The 18,550-nt window shown below is 40.9% G+C and overlaps 1 protein-coding gene across 2 annotated transcripts in view; it reads right to left on the bottom strand.

Moving 5' to 3' along the window:
- FOXO3 (forkhead box O3) overlaps nucleotides 1-18,550 on the bottom strand; it is a 153,737-nt gene that overhangs the window by 20,049 nt on the left and 115,138 nt on the right. For both annotated transcript variants that reach the window (XM_084622115.1, XM_084622116.1), the window contains exon 2: nucleotides 1,578-3,019. In XM_084622115.1, the coding sequence (XP_084478241.1) occupies nucleotides 1,613-3,019 (1,407 nt within the window). In that variant the 3' untranslated portion in view covers nucleotides 1,578-1,612. The remainder of the gene's footprint in view (nucleotides 1-1,577; nucleotides 3,020-18,550) is intronic.

The following is an 18,550-nucleotide window of genomic DNA, read 5'->3' as shown; positions in this document are numbered from 1 at the left end:
CCAACTATCACATCTACTGAAGTGGCCTCTGAAGACTAAATGAAGGAATTCTGTACATGGCACAGTCCTTTCTGTTTCAGACAACAAATCAATCTGTATCTTCTACAATGCTCAATACATGCAGCTGGAAGCATCGCTCACCACTGCTGTTCCCCAGCTTCAAAGCCTTTCCTTAACCGTCTAACTGTGAATTAGAGAAAGAAATCTCCATTAACTACAGAATACCTCAAGTAGCAAGGGTCAGCGGGCTGTTCGTCAGCACGTTATGCAATTTAAACTTGAAAGACAAAAAAAAAGTTTATAGTATGTCGCAAACTATTAGCCTTGCAGTTGGGGTATTCTATACATTAGTCTAAAGTTAATGGAATTTCCACACTCTAATTTATAACTAACCTTTTGTACTCCTGTATTTTGAAATCTATTCCCCTATACTAATAAACAAACATTGGAGACAAAGGACACTTCAGGAGGAATCTATAACATGAGAGAGTGAATGTGTGTATGTAAGAAGATGGATGTATGGATGCAGATGAAAACCCAAATGATCTGCAGAAACAAAGAGGAGCACATTGACATCAGCGGCAAGCTTGACAATTTCCACTATTAAGGAAAAGAAATATGGAGAAACCCCATGAAACTGTAGTCAATTCAAAAAGATGGGAAGAGGCTAACGCCTAACCAGGAATATATTACAGCCCAAATCCGCTGGTGTTATGTGAGTGAAACTCTAAGTGAAGATACCAGGAGTCATGCATAGGACAGATTACAGGATTGGGCCCTAAAATGGAAAGAGTTGGCGACTTTTGGCTGTGATTACCCCTTACACATTTTACACATTTAAAATGGCTGTTCCCTGGGCCCAGGTTCCTAATAATTCCATGATTTTTGCATATTTTTCCTTGAGAAAAGAATGTGAAAAATATGTATAGCAAAAATACAGCTCTGATTAAGTCCCAATCCGTTGTGCACTTTACCGCACCAGATTCATGCACTGAGTAGATCCATGAGTGCAATCTCTTATCCTATGCTGTACTGCTGTTCCATACACCATGGGGCCCTCTGCCACCAACCATCCCTGCATATCACCCCGGTTATTTGGTTACTTGAACTGTATACTGTGGTGAAGGTTCAGTCTGGCGTGATATAAAAATAAGTCATTTCTGAGTTCCATGAGTCCTAAAACACACATCTTCCACTGTTAATTGGTTTTTCATTATTTTCTGTAACTAAAAAGTTTGGTTTAATTAGTAGTTAACATTTCTAAAAACTAAATTAAAAAAGCCGGTGGCTTTTGACACTGTCTCCCTCAGTGACAGTGTTGCAGCTGAGAAGAAACTGCCTAATTGGGGTCTGGGGGTTAGCCCTGAACTTTGAACTTGAAATCTTTACAACCTTTAGCTTTTCCTCCCCTCCCTCAACACCTCCTAAGTTTGCTTATATCATATATATCACAATACAACAAGTTCACCACAGACCACATTAATATCATTAATGCACACAAACTATTGACTACTCAGGGTAACCACCAATAAAAAACAACAAACCAAATATTTTTACCATGTCTACAGAACACTGACCTGCTTTGCCCATTTCTCCTTTTCTCAAAGATCCTTCAGCCTGGCACCCAACTCTGTGACGAAGCCTGCTTAGCACCAGTGAAGCTCCCCACGTTCAGACTGACAACGTTCTGAGCTGAGATGAGGGAATCGAAGTTAAAATCCAACCCATCTGCATCCATGAGTTCACTGCGGATAATGGACTCCATGTCACATTCCAAGCTTCCATTGAAAATATCCAGGTCCAAATCACTTGGGAATTTATCATGCCCCATGACTGGAAGGTTCACACTAGTGGAATACAAAGAAGAGCCTGAGAGCGAGTCAGAAAGTGTTTGCATAGATTGATTGACAGGTGACTGCTGCTGGTGTTTGGCCGACCCCAAGTTGTTCGTATCATTTAAGCCCATGTTACTGATGGAATTTGACAAGGCACGACTGCCACCAAGAGAAGAATTCTGAGATTGATGTTGGTGGTGGAGCAGGTTCTGATTGACCAAACTTCCCTGGTTGGACTGAGCAGCAAATGACATCATTGGATCACTACGAAGCATGATACTCCTGCGTGAATTCTGGGCAGACACAGCTGTGCTGGCTTGAGACATGAGTGGATCAGACTGCGTCATCATGACATCACTGTGACTAAGTGAGTCAGATGCCAGCAGATCCTGCAGCGTCTGGTTGTTATAATGAGAAATGGAAGAAAAGGTAGCTTGCTTGTTCTCTTGAATGGTTTGCATGGGAGACTGACGAAGAGAATTCAGAGATGATGGTCCAAACACAGCACTGTTGAAATTACTTGATGGAGAACCAAGTCCGGAACCTTTGGAACCATATGGAAAACTGGAGCTTCTTTGCATGAGCCCCCCTGATGGTGACTGTTGGGGAGAGGGGAGCGTTATATTGTCCAAAAGATCATCCATGATGAGGTTATCTGTCAGTCCATCATTCAAGTTCATTGTGCCTGCCATATCAGTCAACCTCGGCAACTCAACAGTACATGGTTTATTTACCGATGGGGACATGCTTGATGGACTATTGTACAGCATTGGAGAAAGTGGAGCATCATCATCCTGAACGTCATCGAGTTCGGTACTCGCCAATATCGGTGACAAACGGCCACTTATTGTACTGGCATTTGAATTTGTACGAGAGCGGAAATCTGTCCAAGCATCCAGCTCATCACTGCTGCGGGAAGTTGGGCTCCCTGGCCACTTGGAAAGCTGAGATGGGCTGTCCTCGCTAGCTTCTTGTGCAGCTTGCAGGGCTGCCTTTTTCTTAGCTGCTCGGCCTCTGCTCTTTGTGTACTTGTTGCTATTGTCCATTGAAACAGCACGTCTCCGGGGGGGCTTCCCACCTTTTCCACCATCTGGATTAATCATCCACCAAGAGCTTTTCCCAGTTCCTTCATTCTGTACCCTGATGAATCGACTGTGAAGTGACAAATTATGCCGGATTGAGTTCTGTGGGAAAGGAATACAACAGAAAGTCAGGGCAAGTACCATTTCCACTGCTAGTCTAATCTCAATCATGCAAGCCCAAAATTAAACGAAACTTTGAAATCCGATCAAAACACTGGGCTGCTCAGGCAGGGGTCAGATACTGGCTGTAAATTGCGAGCAGGGAGTTTTCCTTGTGGAGAATGTCATGCTGCTGTAAAGCAGAGCCCGCTCCTTATCCCGCCTCACCCTTGACATAGAGAGCACTTCCAGGGAGAAGGAATGTGGCAGAGCTCCACTCTGCTGGGCCCATCCTCCACTGGTGTAACCATCACCCAGGCTGGGGACGGCAGGACGAGGGAGCTGCAACTGACACCCTGACAACCCACCCTTCTTCTGGGCTGAGCGTGACAACTGAGCCCTCTGTAGGTTGCTCAGACTTTCAAATCATTCAACAGCAACAAACAAACAACCCGCATCACCAACTGCAAAGCCCCGGTGGATCTGTACCGCTTCTATTTTTGACTGAATAAAATGTCCTGCATACAGATTAAATTATGAGTTACTATTGTTCCAACTCTCTCAAAATGAGAACTGCAAACACTTCAATAAAGGTGATTGAAAGGCTGTCTACTCTCATTGCAGCTTCTGTAAGTACCTTTGTATTCTTTACTGAAATGCAATTTTGTACATGTATTATAACAATACTCCAGTGCAAATCACAACTGCTTTCCCGCCTCCTCCTATAGAACTGCACACTGGAGGTGGGATGTACTTTTTCTTTCCATTGTTGGAATCTGAATTATATATACAAGGTAGCCAGACTGTTGCTCCCTGCACCCACAGCATCCTCATAGTGTCCCAAAGTTGGAATGCCATTATGCACAATAAGATCATTAGCACAGCAGGCTGTTAGTAACAGAAATACCCATAAAAGGTCCAATGAATCCCAAATCTTGCCAGGTGCCACCAGATACACTGGGCACAAGAAATGAAAAATAGTCCTGTATTCTGCCTATGCATTCTCAAAAGAGTGGTGTGACTTCACACTATGGCGATTGAACCCAGTACAAAATCCTGAGAGAGACCCAGAAAACTAGCTCCCAGTAACTCAGATAAAATGACACCAGACTTACACAAGTGTAACTGAGATCAAAATCTCACTCTAGAGCCTCTGCTTAAAATACAGCTAAAAAGACCATAAGAAATCTGCTAATAAGAATTTGTATGTTTTTTGATTTTATGCTCAAGTTAAAGAGTTTTGGAGCGATGCCATATTATTTTGGCAAACCAGTTGTACTAATGCTGTATATTAAATATGAACAAGTTTTAAGTCATAGATGTTTTTAAAATATTGGCAAACATCAGCTGTATCTATGTGGAGGATACAAATACATGTGTTCCACCAGCATGTTTTAAAAAGAGAAAGTCAACAGGCTCTCATTGTAATCAAACAAGCCAGAATAAGTGTTTTCCATTTACAATGTACTGAAGGGATTCCAGTTTCAACTGGACAAAGAACACACACAACCAAACAATTATTCATAAACACATTAGCATTCATACTATTAACATAAAGGGTCGTTTGATGTAAGTGAACTGAAGACACATTGGCTGTGTGAAGAAATGTAGCCCAGATTATTTTTTTTCTGTTTTGTTGACTGTAAATAAATTTTTTAATGTTGTATTTTTGGTCAGTTTCAGAACTGCCCCCCCACCCCCCCGCCATTTCTCTCAAATTCTTCTCACACATGGGCCACAGAAACATTCTTGTTTACCACTCATGAAAAAGAAAAATTAATAAACTACAGTTCAAAACAGGAGTTGTTATTTTTAAACAATTTGCACAGCATAGCAAACAAGACTCCATAATGACACTATAGTTAAGTTTGTATCAGCATCTCAATTATACACTCTTATATTTCCAAGGGACTATATAATGCCTTGAAAAAATTATTCTGGGTTCATTCTCAGCATAAAATTTCCTCAGTCTAGCCAGGAGGGAATTTTTTTATTATTGAATTAGTGAGATTTTAACTATATTTAGGGTCCGGCAGAAATATGTTTTAAATTATATTAACCAGATGCCACTACCCACTTTCCCACTCTCCCCCAACAGGGCTCTTAAATAAATCATTTGAGTTTTTAAAATGTAACTAACATTTCCTACCTGAGGCTCCAATCCTGCAACTGGGTCCATGTGGATGGACTCTTATGCCCATGCCTTGCTGGCTTCAATGGGCCTCTGTGCAGGAAGTATTTATGTCTGTCCATATGGATCCAGTTGTAGGATCAGGCCTAACTAGGGTTGCCAACTTTTTACACAAAACCGAACACTCTTGCCCCGCCCCTGCCCCTCCCCTTCTCCGAGGCCCTGCCACCTGCTCACTCCATCCCCACTCTCTCTGTCGCTTGTTCTCCTCCACCCTCACTCACTCGCTCATTTTCACTGGGCTGGGGCAGGGGGTTGGGGTGCAGGCTCTGGGCTGGGGGCAGGGATGAGGGGTTTGGGGTGCAGGAGGGAGCTCCAGGCAGGGGCTGAGGGGGTTCAGAATGTGAGAGGGGGCTCCAGGCCGAGGCAAGGGGTTGAGGTGCGAGGGGGTGTGTGTGGCATATGGGCTTCGGGAGGGAGTTTGGGTGTGGATGGGGCTCAGGGCTGGGGCATGGGTGCGGGAGCAGGCTCTGGGTGGTTTAGCCTGGAAGCGGCGACATCCCTCGGCTCCTACGTGTAGAGGTGGCCAGGCGGCTCTGTGCTGCCTCCACTGCAGGCGCCACCCCTGTAGCTCCCATTGGCCATAGTTCCCAGCCAATGGGATCTGCAGAGCTGGAGTGGGGGCAGTATGTGGAGCCCCCTGGCCGTCCCTCCACTTAGGAGCTGGAAAGCCATATTGCCGCTTCTGGGAGCTGCGCAGAGCGAAGCAGGGAGCCTGCCAGCCCCACCAACCAGACTTCTAATGGCCCGGTCAGCGGTGTTGACCAGAGCTGAAAGGGTCCTTTTTTGACTGGGCTTTCCGACCGAAAACCAGACACTTTGCAATCCTAGGTCTAACTGCACACATCAGTAAGAAAAAGTCACTCAAACCACTATAACAAGAGCACAACGAAGACTGGACACACAAGTAAACTGGCCAGTGATTATGCTAAAGAAAACGATCTTCTTACGGAAACCAGTAAAAAAAAACAAGAGTTGGTATGTAAATAGTACTTTATGTAACTTAAGACATACAAACATACTGCCTGAAATGTCAATCGCCACCCATTTTCAATGCAAAACAACCCACTGATGCTTGCCAGCTCTAACCCTATCCCATAAATCTCTGACATGCAAAATGCTGAGTGGTCTCAACTTGCATTGACTTCATGGAGTAGAGAGAGCTTAGCAGTTTACAGGATCAGGTCCTAAATGTGGGGGGGGGAGGGGAAGGGAGATGTAGTTTGTATTTTTATATGGATCATTATCTCTTTGAGGCACAGTGTTGGTATTACACAAATAAAAAAATAATTTTTCCACTGAAAATTGGTGGTTATGAAAAATCCAAGCGGTTTGTTTTCATTTAAGTTACACGAAGTGCCATTTACATACCAGCTCTGGTTTTCCTTTATTGGTTTCTGTAAGAAGATTGTTTTTTGTAGCATAATTGCTGCCTATTTACTTTTGTGTCCCACCACACCCCCACCCTGCTCCACGCATGCCTCTCTGCTTCCATACATGAAGGGCCCTCCCATTCCCCTTTCAAATACTTCCTTAAAACACAATTATTTTGGGTAGCTTTCCCACATTACTCTCTTCATAATGTCTTGATACCTTCTTGTGCTGGAACTATGGTCCCATGTATCACATCTATCCAAGTCAGTCTGAATTCTGGCCTGATCCTGCTAGTGTTTCTCTTGTTAGCATTCCCACTAAAGTCAATGCAACTGATTGGTCTCATGAGCAAAGGCGATAGGATCTGTCCATCATCTTGTAAAGTGGGAGTGACCCTCTCTTTTACAGGATTTCTGAAGTGTCACGTGGACTTATATCACTGTCATAAAAAAAATGTAAAAGATTCTGAAAGAAATATTCACTCACAAAAATCTGCATTAGAAATATATCATCCTTGTGACAAACCACAAAGGGACCTCCCACAGGAAAACGCCAAGTGAGGATTCAATCCAGCTCCCATTCAAATCAATTGGAGTTTTGCCTTTGCGAATGGGAGCAGGATTAAGCCATTAAGATGGAAATATAACAAATCCTTCCATGCCCAATGAGACGCTTTAAAGATACTATAATGGCACTCTCGTGGCACTGTACTGGAGGACATATGCATGAGACAGATGCTAGTCATGTTGTTTAATGAATCAGTGAAAGGGGCTCAGATACCTCAGTGATGGGCGCAATATAAGGATCTGGATAAGAACAGAATAGAAAAAATACGGTGCATTGCTCCCTTTATTGTCTGTGGTGCCCAAAGTGTGCTATATATTTTATTAACAGATAGAATATCTGTGGTCCTTACAGTCTAAAATCAAATGTATAGAGTACTTATGTGTTTGTATAGGTGCCTAGCACAACAGAGCCCCAATCCCTCAATGGGGATCTAGGCATTTCTGCGCTACAAATAGTAAATAATAAAAATAATAAAGATTCAACACAAAAATGAAGAACAATAGGAAAGATGCCACGAGGAGAAAATAAGATGGTGGCAAGAAAATAAGAAAAAGCTGAGCCTTTGTTTGGCTGCACACTTCTCAAAGTTACAGGCAACTCAATTATTTGAACACTGGTGTTAGTGATTATGGATTTTAGCGGGTGGGAAAGGCTGAGATGGGTACTGAGCAGAACTGGAGCTGGGACAAGTTGTGGTGTTCCTGATGAGATGCATGATGAGCAGGGGGGAGTGAGCCTAGCAGCAAGGGGGCATGCATGTCAGAGAGTCAGCAAGATGTTAGAAGCAACTGGAGATGCCACTGTCAAGATGAAAAGTCCAGGAAGAAGAGAGTCCACATGAAGTCAGAAGGCTGCTGCGTCTGAACTGTGGCTCTTGCTGTTGCAAGTGGCTAAAGAACTCTGCTGGGATTTCTGGGGCGGGGAGGGGAGACCTTTTATAGACCACGTCTGGAAGGAGAAGTCTGGTGGAGGTGGGCCACATGGGTAGGAGGAAATGCTTGGGGCCTGAAATTTATCTAGTGGAGCTATGAAAATAGGGCTGGAGTGTCAAACTCTCGCCCTTGGCTCCTCTGCTGTGTGCTTTCTTGTATCTGTTATATATCTCAACCTTTAATTTTTTCATGTTGTTTTGTATGTGAAAAGGACAGAATGCTGTATGCTAGGACAGGGCTCATTAGCATACAATGGTCCCTTCATAATGAATCAGCAGACCAGTGCTCAGATCAACAGCACTCATGGAGGTACTACTTTTATAGAACCCAGAGCTATATTTTCAAATTTTAATGAGCAAACTTTTATCCACTGCATAAAACTTCCTTAAATTAGTCTTCCCTCAAAAAATCAGCTATGTTTTGCTCTAGAAAATGGGTGTACCTACTATGTCCTGATAACTTATTTCTCTGACCCTTTTTTGATAGGATTACAAAAAGGTAGGATTACATACCGGGCATTTTATCATTTCCAAAATATTATATACCAGATTTGATATAGACACCTAACTGCTCCTTGCCACAAAAGCCTTGCAATTGTAAAGTATTTCAGCATTTTATCCTCATCAGGCAAAACTGGCAGAACCCCTAGTCTTTAAAAATGCAAGAATTTCCCCGCCTCTCCTAGCCAGTGTCTGTTTCAGTCTCTTCCAAACTGTGTTTACCTTGTGGAGCCCATCCATTAACTCAGACACCAGCTGCAAGTGCTTCCACAGGAATACAGAGACTTTTTTGTCTGGAAGCAACATGTGGTATCAATTTATCATTCTCAACAACGCAACAAGGAATCCACTCACTTTAAAAATAAAAAGAGAGTTGTGTAACTTAAATCTTCAAAGCCCCCCCCCCTTTATTTATTTATTTATTTTTTTTAAAAGGCTGAAAATTATCATCAATGCAACAAGGAATCTACTCACTTAAAAATAAAAAGAGACTTGTGTAACTTAACTCTTAAAAGCCCCTGTTAAAAAAACAAAAAAGCCTGAAGATTAGCATGATGAGGTACAGCTGGTGAATGCTGAGACTAAGTTACATGTCCCTCAAATAATTCTACTCGTCTGGTGAGGAATGATTTCCCTTTATAAAAGCTGTGTTGACCCTTCCCCAACAAATTGCGTTCATCTAAGTGTCTGATAATTCTCTTCTTTACTATAGTTTCAATTTACCTGGTACTGAAATTAGTCTTACAGGATCACCTCTGGAATATTTTTTAAAAATTGGTATTGCATTAGCTATCCGCCACTCCTCTGTTACAGAAGCTGATTTAAAAGATAGGATACATACAACAATTAGTAGTTCTGCAATGTCATATTTGAGTTCCTTCAGAACTCTTGGGTGAGTACCACTTGGCCCTGGTGACTTATTACTGTTTAATTTATCAATTTGTTCCAAAACGTTCTCTACAGATACCTCAATGTGGGACAGTTCCTCATATCTGTTACCTAAAAAGGATGGCTCAGGGGAAGGAATCTCCCTCATGCTCTGCAGTGAAGACTGATGCGAAGAATTAATTTAACTTCTCTGCAATGGCCTTCTCTTCCTTGAGTGCTCCTTTAGCATGTCAATCATTCAGTGGCCCCGTTGATTGGTTTGGCAGACTTCCTGCTTCTCATATACTTAAAATATTTTTTGCTTTTAATTTTTGAGTCTTTTGCTCACTTTTCTTCAAGTTCTTTTTTGTCCTGCCTAATTACACTTTTACACTTGCCTTGTCAGAGTTTATGCTCCTTTCTATTTTCCACATTAGGATTTGACTTTCAATTTTTAAAGGATGTGTTTTTGCCTTTAACCACCTCTTTTAGACAGTGTTGTTTTACTCGGCGAAGAGCCAACTTGTTAGTGTTGGAAGGACCTTTCCTACATAGCTCCACAGGACTGCCATGTTCCTCTGGTTCAAGAAATTTAAAAGATCCAGAGAACTCAAGAACATTTTATCTTCTCTGTCCCTGTTTTCCTTTAAGAATACCAGGGACATGCAACACAATAACTAGTGTTAATGCATTGCAGACGCAGAGAAACAAAGCACTCAGAAGTAAAAGTTCAAATCAAGCTTTCTCCCACAACATTAACTCAGCTATGTTACACGTATGTAATTTTTATTTCCTGTGTTTCTTGTTGAATATAAACCTATTTTTAAAAATATATTCCTGTTTGTTATTAATGTTTACCTAAGCAGTTAAAGTTGCAGGGAAAAAAATACAGAATTGGAGATTTCTTCACATTTCAGTGCTCGATTTCTCAATCTAAAACGCTGCATTAGCGCTAAATTTTGCATTCCATATTCTCTCCATAAACTGTGTATCAGCATGAAATATAGATATTACAAACACACACAAATTGAAATGTTCTTGATATAGTTTCATTTTCTAGTCTCAATATCTGATGAAATCTGTGAATCACAACAGATGTTCAGTACATGCAGTGAAAGAACAGTACTGTTACCAAAGTGAGAGCAGCGGCCCTTTATACACAGTTAACAATGGTTATTGCACTTAAAGTTCTGAGCAGAAATAAAGTAAAAGTGAGCCATGGGCTCCTTTCTGCTAGCCCCAGATGACCAAGCTGGGGTGACCTTTCTGTAGAAAAAAATTGCAGGAAGAGAAAAAAGTCAGCTGGAACTCTGAAAAGTTTGCTTTGTGGAATTCCCTTCTTATTCTCTTCTCAAGAGAGAGGTATTTCTGAGTGTAGTTTTAAGAGAGGAGCCAGGAGAGAGCCTTGCTGCAGTTAGCTCTCTCCCCCACGCACATCCTTTCTCCTACTCTTCGAAAAGGTAGGTTTCAGAGTAACAGCCGTGTTAGCTCACGAAAGCTTATGCTCAAATAAATTGGTTAGTCTCTAAGGTGCCACAAGTACTCCTTTTCTTTTTTCGAAAAGGTAGAGGGCATCAAGGGAATAATTAGAACTGCTTGAAGCAACATTCATTGGAGTGAAGATTTACACTCTGAAATCTGCTGTGGTCAGATAGGAGACTACCCTGCAGACCTCAGTCCACCCGAAAGTGAGGATCCCAACTGTGCCATATTGTGATGGGAAAGTTTGCTTAGAGAAGGGGAAACTAGCTCTCCTACACATGTACTTTCTGCTGGCTTTTGCTCCCTTACATCAGCATAAGTAGAAAGAAACTCCCATGTGTAGGAGTTTTACTCCCTCCCCATTTAGCTGCTGAAAAGGACTTCTTACACACTGTTTGAAAGTGTATGTACAATAGGGAAGTTATAGCAAAACAGTTATATGAGTTAGTTAGTTAAATTTATATTTAATCAAATGTTTTACACAATAACATTATCATTAAAACATGCTGCTGCCCTGTTCTTTAAAAACACTGACATTTAAAACTACTACTCTAACAACACAAAAAACGGGGTAAAAGTGTCTGGGAATTGGCTGAACACATCACACTTCCAGTTAGCAGCAAAATTTCCAGTTATTTTACAGACAGCCATCCAATGACCACAGGAGGACTCAAATAACTACCATTTGTTTTGCTTTTAGTAAAGCACGCTGGTTTCAGTTTACTTTTTTCCACTGAGTGGGGGAAGGGAGTGAAGTAAATCTCAATAATGTAAATAATGTAATTTTAGAGGACGACCAAACAGCAAAAAGTCAGAGGATTAAAAAAAGAAAAAAAAAAAGCAGAAACAACCTCTCACCCTAAAAAACCACAACATAATGAATGTGCCGAAAAGTGAAGTAAACTTTATGAAGAGAGATGGCAACGGCTGTGCGGCGTTTATTTTTTCGGATTTAGAAATTGTCTCAGTAGCCTATTTCCCAGCTGGTTTTGTTCTTGGAGGAGTACAGAGAACATTCCATTCCACACAGCCAAACCTGTGCTTCCGGCACACACTGGACTTTGGAAGCCACTCTCAGAAGGTTTTTTTTTCCTTTTGGCTGAGCACTCCAGCAATTCCTGTCAACATTAGAAAACTGCACACATACACTTTAACACAGAATACTGTGCAAAAATAAAGTATCTGCATCCACACTAGGGTGACCAGACAGCAAGTGTGAAAAATCGGGACGGGGTGGGGAGTAATAGGACCCTATATAAGAAAAAGACCCAAAAAACAGGACTGTCCCTATAAAATTGGGACATCTGGTCACCCTAATCCACACACACACACACGCACGCGCGCACACCCCCCAAACTAATTTAATCAGGAGTTGAAGATGGGTCTTGTAAACAAGAGCTCCATTATCCGCCCCCATCCAGACACTAGATCATGAATGCAAATACTTCAAGATCACAACATTATTTTCAATTAAGAATAAAAATTTACTATCAGGGTTTGATCTTGCAAGGTGCTGGGTACCTACTGACACGCTAAGTGCCCTCTATTGCCATTGAAGCCAATGAGCACTGAGTGCAGTCAGCTAGGATCTAGATAGATTCCCCACCTGGCAGGACAGACCCTACATTTGGATACATTAAAATCTTTTCTGGTATATATCACAGCCCCGTAATAAAATTCCTATTTGAAATCTTAACTTGTACAAAATTCAAAAATGAAACATTTCCAGTTCCCATTGTATTTAAAAAAATATATTTTTCAAACTTTAAAAATCACATCCAAGGGTAAAGAAACTGAGGGAATCCAGTTTTTTATATTTATTAGGAGGTACTATAGAGAAGAAAAAGGATTAGAAATGAAAACACCTACAGCCAGCCATTCTGTTAAACAGAATCTTAAAAATTATGGGCAAACTCATTTCTGGTGTGACTATTATTTTCAACAGAGTTGCAGCAGGTTTGAATTTGGCCGGTATGCTGCCCTCCAACAGGTCTGGTTAAGCAACAAGTAACTGTATCTTGTAGAAAGTTTGCTGACAACTGCTAAACTGAGCTGCCCTGTAAAAATAGTTTAATAAATGAAAATAAATTGGGCCTGATACTGAACTCACAGCCATGTAAATATGGAGTATCTCCATTGAAGGAAATGATTTTACACTGAGATAAAACTAGTGAAGTAAGGGTATGTCTACAGTGCAACTAAAAAAACCATGGCAGGCTCATGCCAGCTGACTATATTAATTGTTGTGTAGAGCTTTTTGTTCCGGCTGGAACCCAAGCTCTGGGACACTCCCCATCCGGGGCCCCAGAGCTCATGCTCCAGTCCAAGGTCCGAAGGTCCGTACTGCAATTAAACAGCCCCTTAGCCAGAGGCCCACAAGCCCCAGTCAGCTGGCACTTGCCAGCTGCTGGTGTCTAATTGCAGTGTAGACATACCCTGAGAAGTAAACCAGGCCAGTTCAGATTACCAGGGTCACTGCAATGAAAGCGGAGTTTGATTTGCCATAATAAAAAGCTTGATTTGGAGGGGTGGTCTGGTATCTTTGCTGTTTCAAATGTCACTTGAAATTACTGGACGCAATATATGTTGTTGTTTTTTCATATCTGCAGATGCACTTTTTGTAAACGTGGTTAGAAACAACAAGGCTGAAGAGAACACCATCCATTCTGCAGACACTGTAGGCAGTCTTTTGGGTGGATTCCTACTGATTAGTACAATGTTTTTATAAATTTATTTTTTTATTAATCTTTTGGTATTTTGGAAAACAATCAAGTGTTTGGAAATAACAGTTTGTACATCAGGTGCTGCAACATGTAGGTGCTCAGAGTCCCACAGCTCTGGGTAAATTGTTATATATAGCCCATACTGTGAGATACATCCCATATTGTCTTTTATACAATATAACAGACTGGGCTAAAGCAGAGCACACAGAACACGGACTACCGAAGCACTCTGCTGTCAGGATCAAGACCCAGCGTCGTTCAGTGGATGAAGAAGCCACCAAAACATCCCCCTCTGTGCAATACTTGGAGTGGGGGGAGAAGAGGGAAGTTCCCTCACCATCAGCAGGATGGGGAGGGATGGAGTTGCCAATCCCCTCCTAGCAGACAAGAGGTGGAGGAGAAGCAGGATAGAGCAATGTGTTCTAAAGCACAGTGGGCCTGAACTTTGTGGCCAATCCCCCTACCCAAGGGTGTGCACACCCGCACTGAATTCTTCTTCAGCAAACTGGAAATTATGGAATAGTGAGAAATATATGGAAAAATATTTACTAACGTATTTTACTGTCTATTATAGCATCAACTGTTATGCATTATATCCTTTAATTAATCAAAGTCTTCTGTATCTGATGCATGTATTCTCTATGCATTTCAGGCAGCTGCAGAATTTTCATTAGGCCATGGTTGGTTGGAGGGGAGGGGAGGGGCCCTGCTGCAGAATTTAGGTTTCTGCAGTTTTCTGCACTTGGTTGAAATGGGTGGACCCTGACAATTTGGTGCTATTACAGCTTAAAACCCTTACCCGAGTTCACATCCTTCACTATTTTTCATTAGTAAACTATTATTCACCAATCTTTTTTATAAGAGGGTTGTACAGTAAGTATACGCCCATTAATCCGAAACCCTCTTATCTGAACCTCCAATTATCAGAATCCCTACATAATGTCCCTTTATATATTACATGTATGTTCTTGTTTCCTGATTTTAGTCATTGATTCATTTTTAATGTTTATGTCCAAGAATCCGAGTGTGTGTGTGCTGGAAGAGAGATGTTACTATACTCGAGATTTGCTAACAATCCTAAATCTACCCTCAGTTCCAGAAAAGCTTGATTTTTTTACTAAAATGATCAACAGTGAAAGAGTTAATGTAGATATAAAAGCAGTCATCATTAGTGTTCAGATTTAACTCACTGAGATGAATAGGAGGAACTCACTGCTCACGGAGCTCTCAGTTTGTCTGTCTGCTGACTCAATGAGGCGGCTCTGCACTGGTCTCACACAAAACGTTTTCTTCACAACGAAAAGGATTGAAACAATTTCTTTTCAAAACAAAGCATTAATTTCTGTAGTAACCATGGAGATCCTCAAAGATGTTGATATGATGAACTACTGTACAGAAACTCTGAATCCCTACTTATGATCAGTGTCATTAGCATGTATGTCTTATTGTTCTTTTAAAAATAGTTATTACTTAAAACGTTTTCCCCATGATAACTTCTGAGATTATATCACATTATGTTTATATAGCACCACAATAGGAAAGTACAATTCTCCCTCTCAATTCAAGAAAGTCCCAGGAAAAGAGCAGGCACACACATCATTAATCACAATGTTATTCAATACAGTAATACTCAAAAATAGTTACCCTGTTCACCATGGGCTCGATCCAATGCCCACTGAAGTTAATGAAAGAATTCCAATAGACTTGAATTACCTTTGGGCTGTGCATCATGTAAACATTCCAGTTTTATTCTAAGGCAAATTCTTGGCTTGCAGATTTTTAAACTACAAGAGTGTATTCCCTCTAACTGATTAAAAAAAGAAAGAAAACCACCATAGCAAATACCTCACACATTTTTGTGGGAACTGAAGTATTAAATAGCTATTTTCTTTCTTTCTCAACATATGGCCTTTACTATACATTGACTCCTTAGATGAACATGTAGGTGTCCTTTCATACTGTTCTAAATAAATGTGAGTAAGTGCTGCTACGGCCTATAATAATCCACTGCTAGAAATATTAGTTTTACATGAACGATCACTAGGGTGAGTCAATGTTATACCATCCTTTATAAATACACACATTTTATTGAAATGTACCAAGCCTAAGAAACGTGACTAAACTAGCTATTCTATAACAAGATTCACCATACTGTAGGAGGTAAAGAATAAAACTAATCAGCTCCACTTGTATTTATAAGCATTCCAAAATCTCAGTACCTCTCTCATGCAAACAGTCCTGCTGACCTGCAGGATCAGACCCTAGTTTTATACAATAATGTATATATGTTAACCACTATATAAGGTAACGAAAGATTAAAATAGTAAGTGATATTACCATTAGGGGTCATGGCAAAAAAGCAGTCATTAAAGTATTAACATGTGCCAAGAACATCTGAGATTACCACTTCTTTTCCCTATACCCAACTGGAGACATCTGTTCTAGTGACTGGCAAAATTTTGACTTTTTCATGGTGTCTGTGTTGGTTAATATATCATATTAACAATGCAACCTTTAAAAGGGAATGCCTGATTTACAAAAGCGTAATAATGTGCTGAGTTTAGTTCAGCAAAGAGTTAACTCTGAAATAGCAGGTCAGCAATAGATTGTTAAATATGTGGACAGTATTAATCAGAAGCACTCAGCTGCACATATTAACTTTCAAATCTGGTGACAGTATATAGCTAACATGTGACTGATTAGAGAAATAGATCAACACGTTGTAAACTGACCAAGTTTCAGCAGGCCTGTACAGGCCCTTCAAAAGCTGGCATGGAGTAACAGTTCTCCAAGCAAGAGGCTTTACTACCTCCTGCATTGTCCTCGGACTTTCTATTAAGAAGACTAAACTGAATCAGGAACTCTATTCTGAGCTATTTAAAACACATAATTAGTTTATTATTGAACCAGAAAAGATGATCTACTTTTAAATATTTTTTTTTATTTTAAAATATGATTAATTTCAGCTGGCCATGGGCACGGCAATAGTAACAGTCTGTATGACAACCCCAAGACCATGATGCAAAACAACTTAAGGAAGCATTTGAAATGTGATTTTAAATTTTTCTTTTTACAATGGGCCTGATTCTGTGGTCTCTACTCAAGCAAAAACTCCTGATGGCTCCCACAGGAATTTATTCCTATGTGAGAAATGCAGAATTGTAACCAGAATTATTTACAGGAGGCCAAACAGTTGAATGAGCTCGAGAAGTTGGTATGGAAGTGATGGATGAGTGAATTAAACAGTTTGAAAAATGGGCATCTCCCCTTTAAAAAAAAAAAGCTGAAGGTGACTATAGGATACCAACAAGTATGTAGCCTGCACCATCTTCAAGCTGTAATGCTAGCTATAAAATATTAAAATGTTTTTAAAAATAGGAATCAACTAGTTTTCATCTTGAGCTGTAATTATTCCACTCCAGTATGTCAGAGAACACCCAAGCCCTGTCTACAGTAAAGATTTTCTCCATTTTAGGAAACAAGTTTTAAGCACAGAATTTGGAAAATACATTTTAAAATGGGTTTATAATTGGTTTCAGCAAACACATGTTAAATGCATGGTATGCCAAATGGTGCAGGTGGGGCAATACATGTCTTTAAACCATTTCTGAAATGTTTTGAGACAGTAGATACACACCCCTATTTAGTACTCTTTATTCCAACTTCCCTCAGTATTGCATGAGAAAAGAGTAAGAGATCTGGAGAGAGCTCTCAGTCTCAAAAACAACACTATCCCGTCCCATTTAATAGTTTAAACGCAGTTATGCACGCTCCACACTCTCGGGCATAACAGTATTTAACCTGTAGAACCCTTTTTAAAAATCATAGGGTAGATGGGGCCATGGTCGCTGTATGGCTGACTATCACTTTGGTGTATACAGTGTTATTGTGGTTGTGTTGGTCTCAGGATATGAGAGAGACAAGGTGGGTGAGGTAATAGCTTTTATAGGACCAACTTCTGTTGATGGGAGACACAAGCTTTCGAGCTTACACAGAGCTCTTCTTCAGGTCTGGGAAGCTTAGGGCTTGTCTTCACGTACAGCACTACAGCGGTGCAACCGCAGCACACTAGTGAAGATGCTAGTACACAGACAGGAGAGCTTGTCCTGTCAACATAGTTAATCCATCTCCATGAGAGATGGTAGCTCTGTTGACAGGAGACACTCTCCCATCGACACATTGCTATCTATATGGGGGAGAAGGGAAAGAAGTTAGGTTGGTAAAACTATGTGTCATAGCTAAATATAAGGTGGAACAGATTGTTTAGCGTAAGTGGTTAACACACATTTCAAGGGACCATTCCAGATTAGGTGGCCCATTAACACCCCTCCAGTCACTGGAAGGAAAGGAAGTAGGGGGAAGCAGCTGGGAGGAAGTTGTTAGTGGGTTATGGATTGTTGTAATAAGCCATAAATCCAGTGTGTCTATTCAGTCCATGATTTTTAGTATCTAGTCTCTATATCTGACCTATCCAGTCGTCAAAGGAAACCTGCACAACACTTTCAAAAGACGAGCCTGGAAGCTTAAATGCATAGCTTTGCTAGACACTAAATATCATGGACTGAACAGAGAAACTGGATTTATGGCTTATTACAACAATCCATAACCCACTAACAAACCCCCAGCTGCCCCCCTTTTCATTCCCTTCCTTCCCTCCCTATGACTGACTAAAGGGGCCACTTTACCTTGAATGGTCTCTTGAAATGTGTGTTGACTACTTATGCTAAACTATCTGTTCCACCTTGTGTTTAGCTGTGACACTCAATGTTTCCTAGACATGAAGAAGATCTCTGTGTAGCTCGAAAGCTTGTCTCTCTCAGCAACCGAAGTTGGTTCAATAAAAGATACTACCAGACCCACACTGATGACATCTTTATCATCTGGACCCATGGGAAGGA

Source organism: Lepidochelys olivacea (assembly GCF_965140295.1).
Source record: "Lepidochelys olivacea isolate rLepOli2 genome assembly, chromosome: 3".
Lineage (NCBI taxonomy): Eukaryota > Metazoa > Chordata > Testudines > Cheloniidae > Lepidochelys > Lepidochelys olivacea.
The sequence above is the reverse complement of the archived record's forward strand: the minus strand, read 5'-3'. Positions and strand labels throughout refer to the sequence as shown.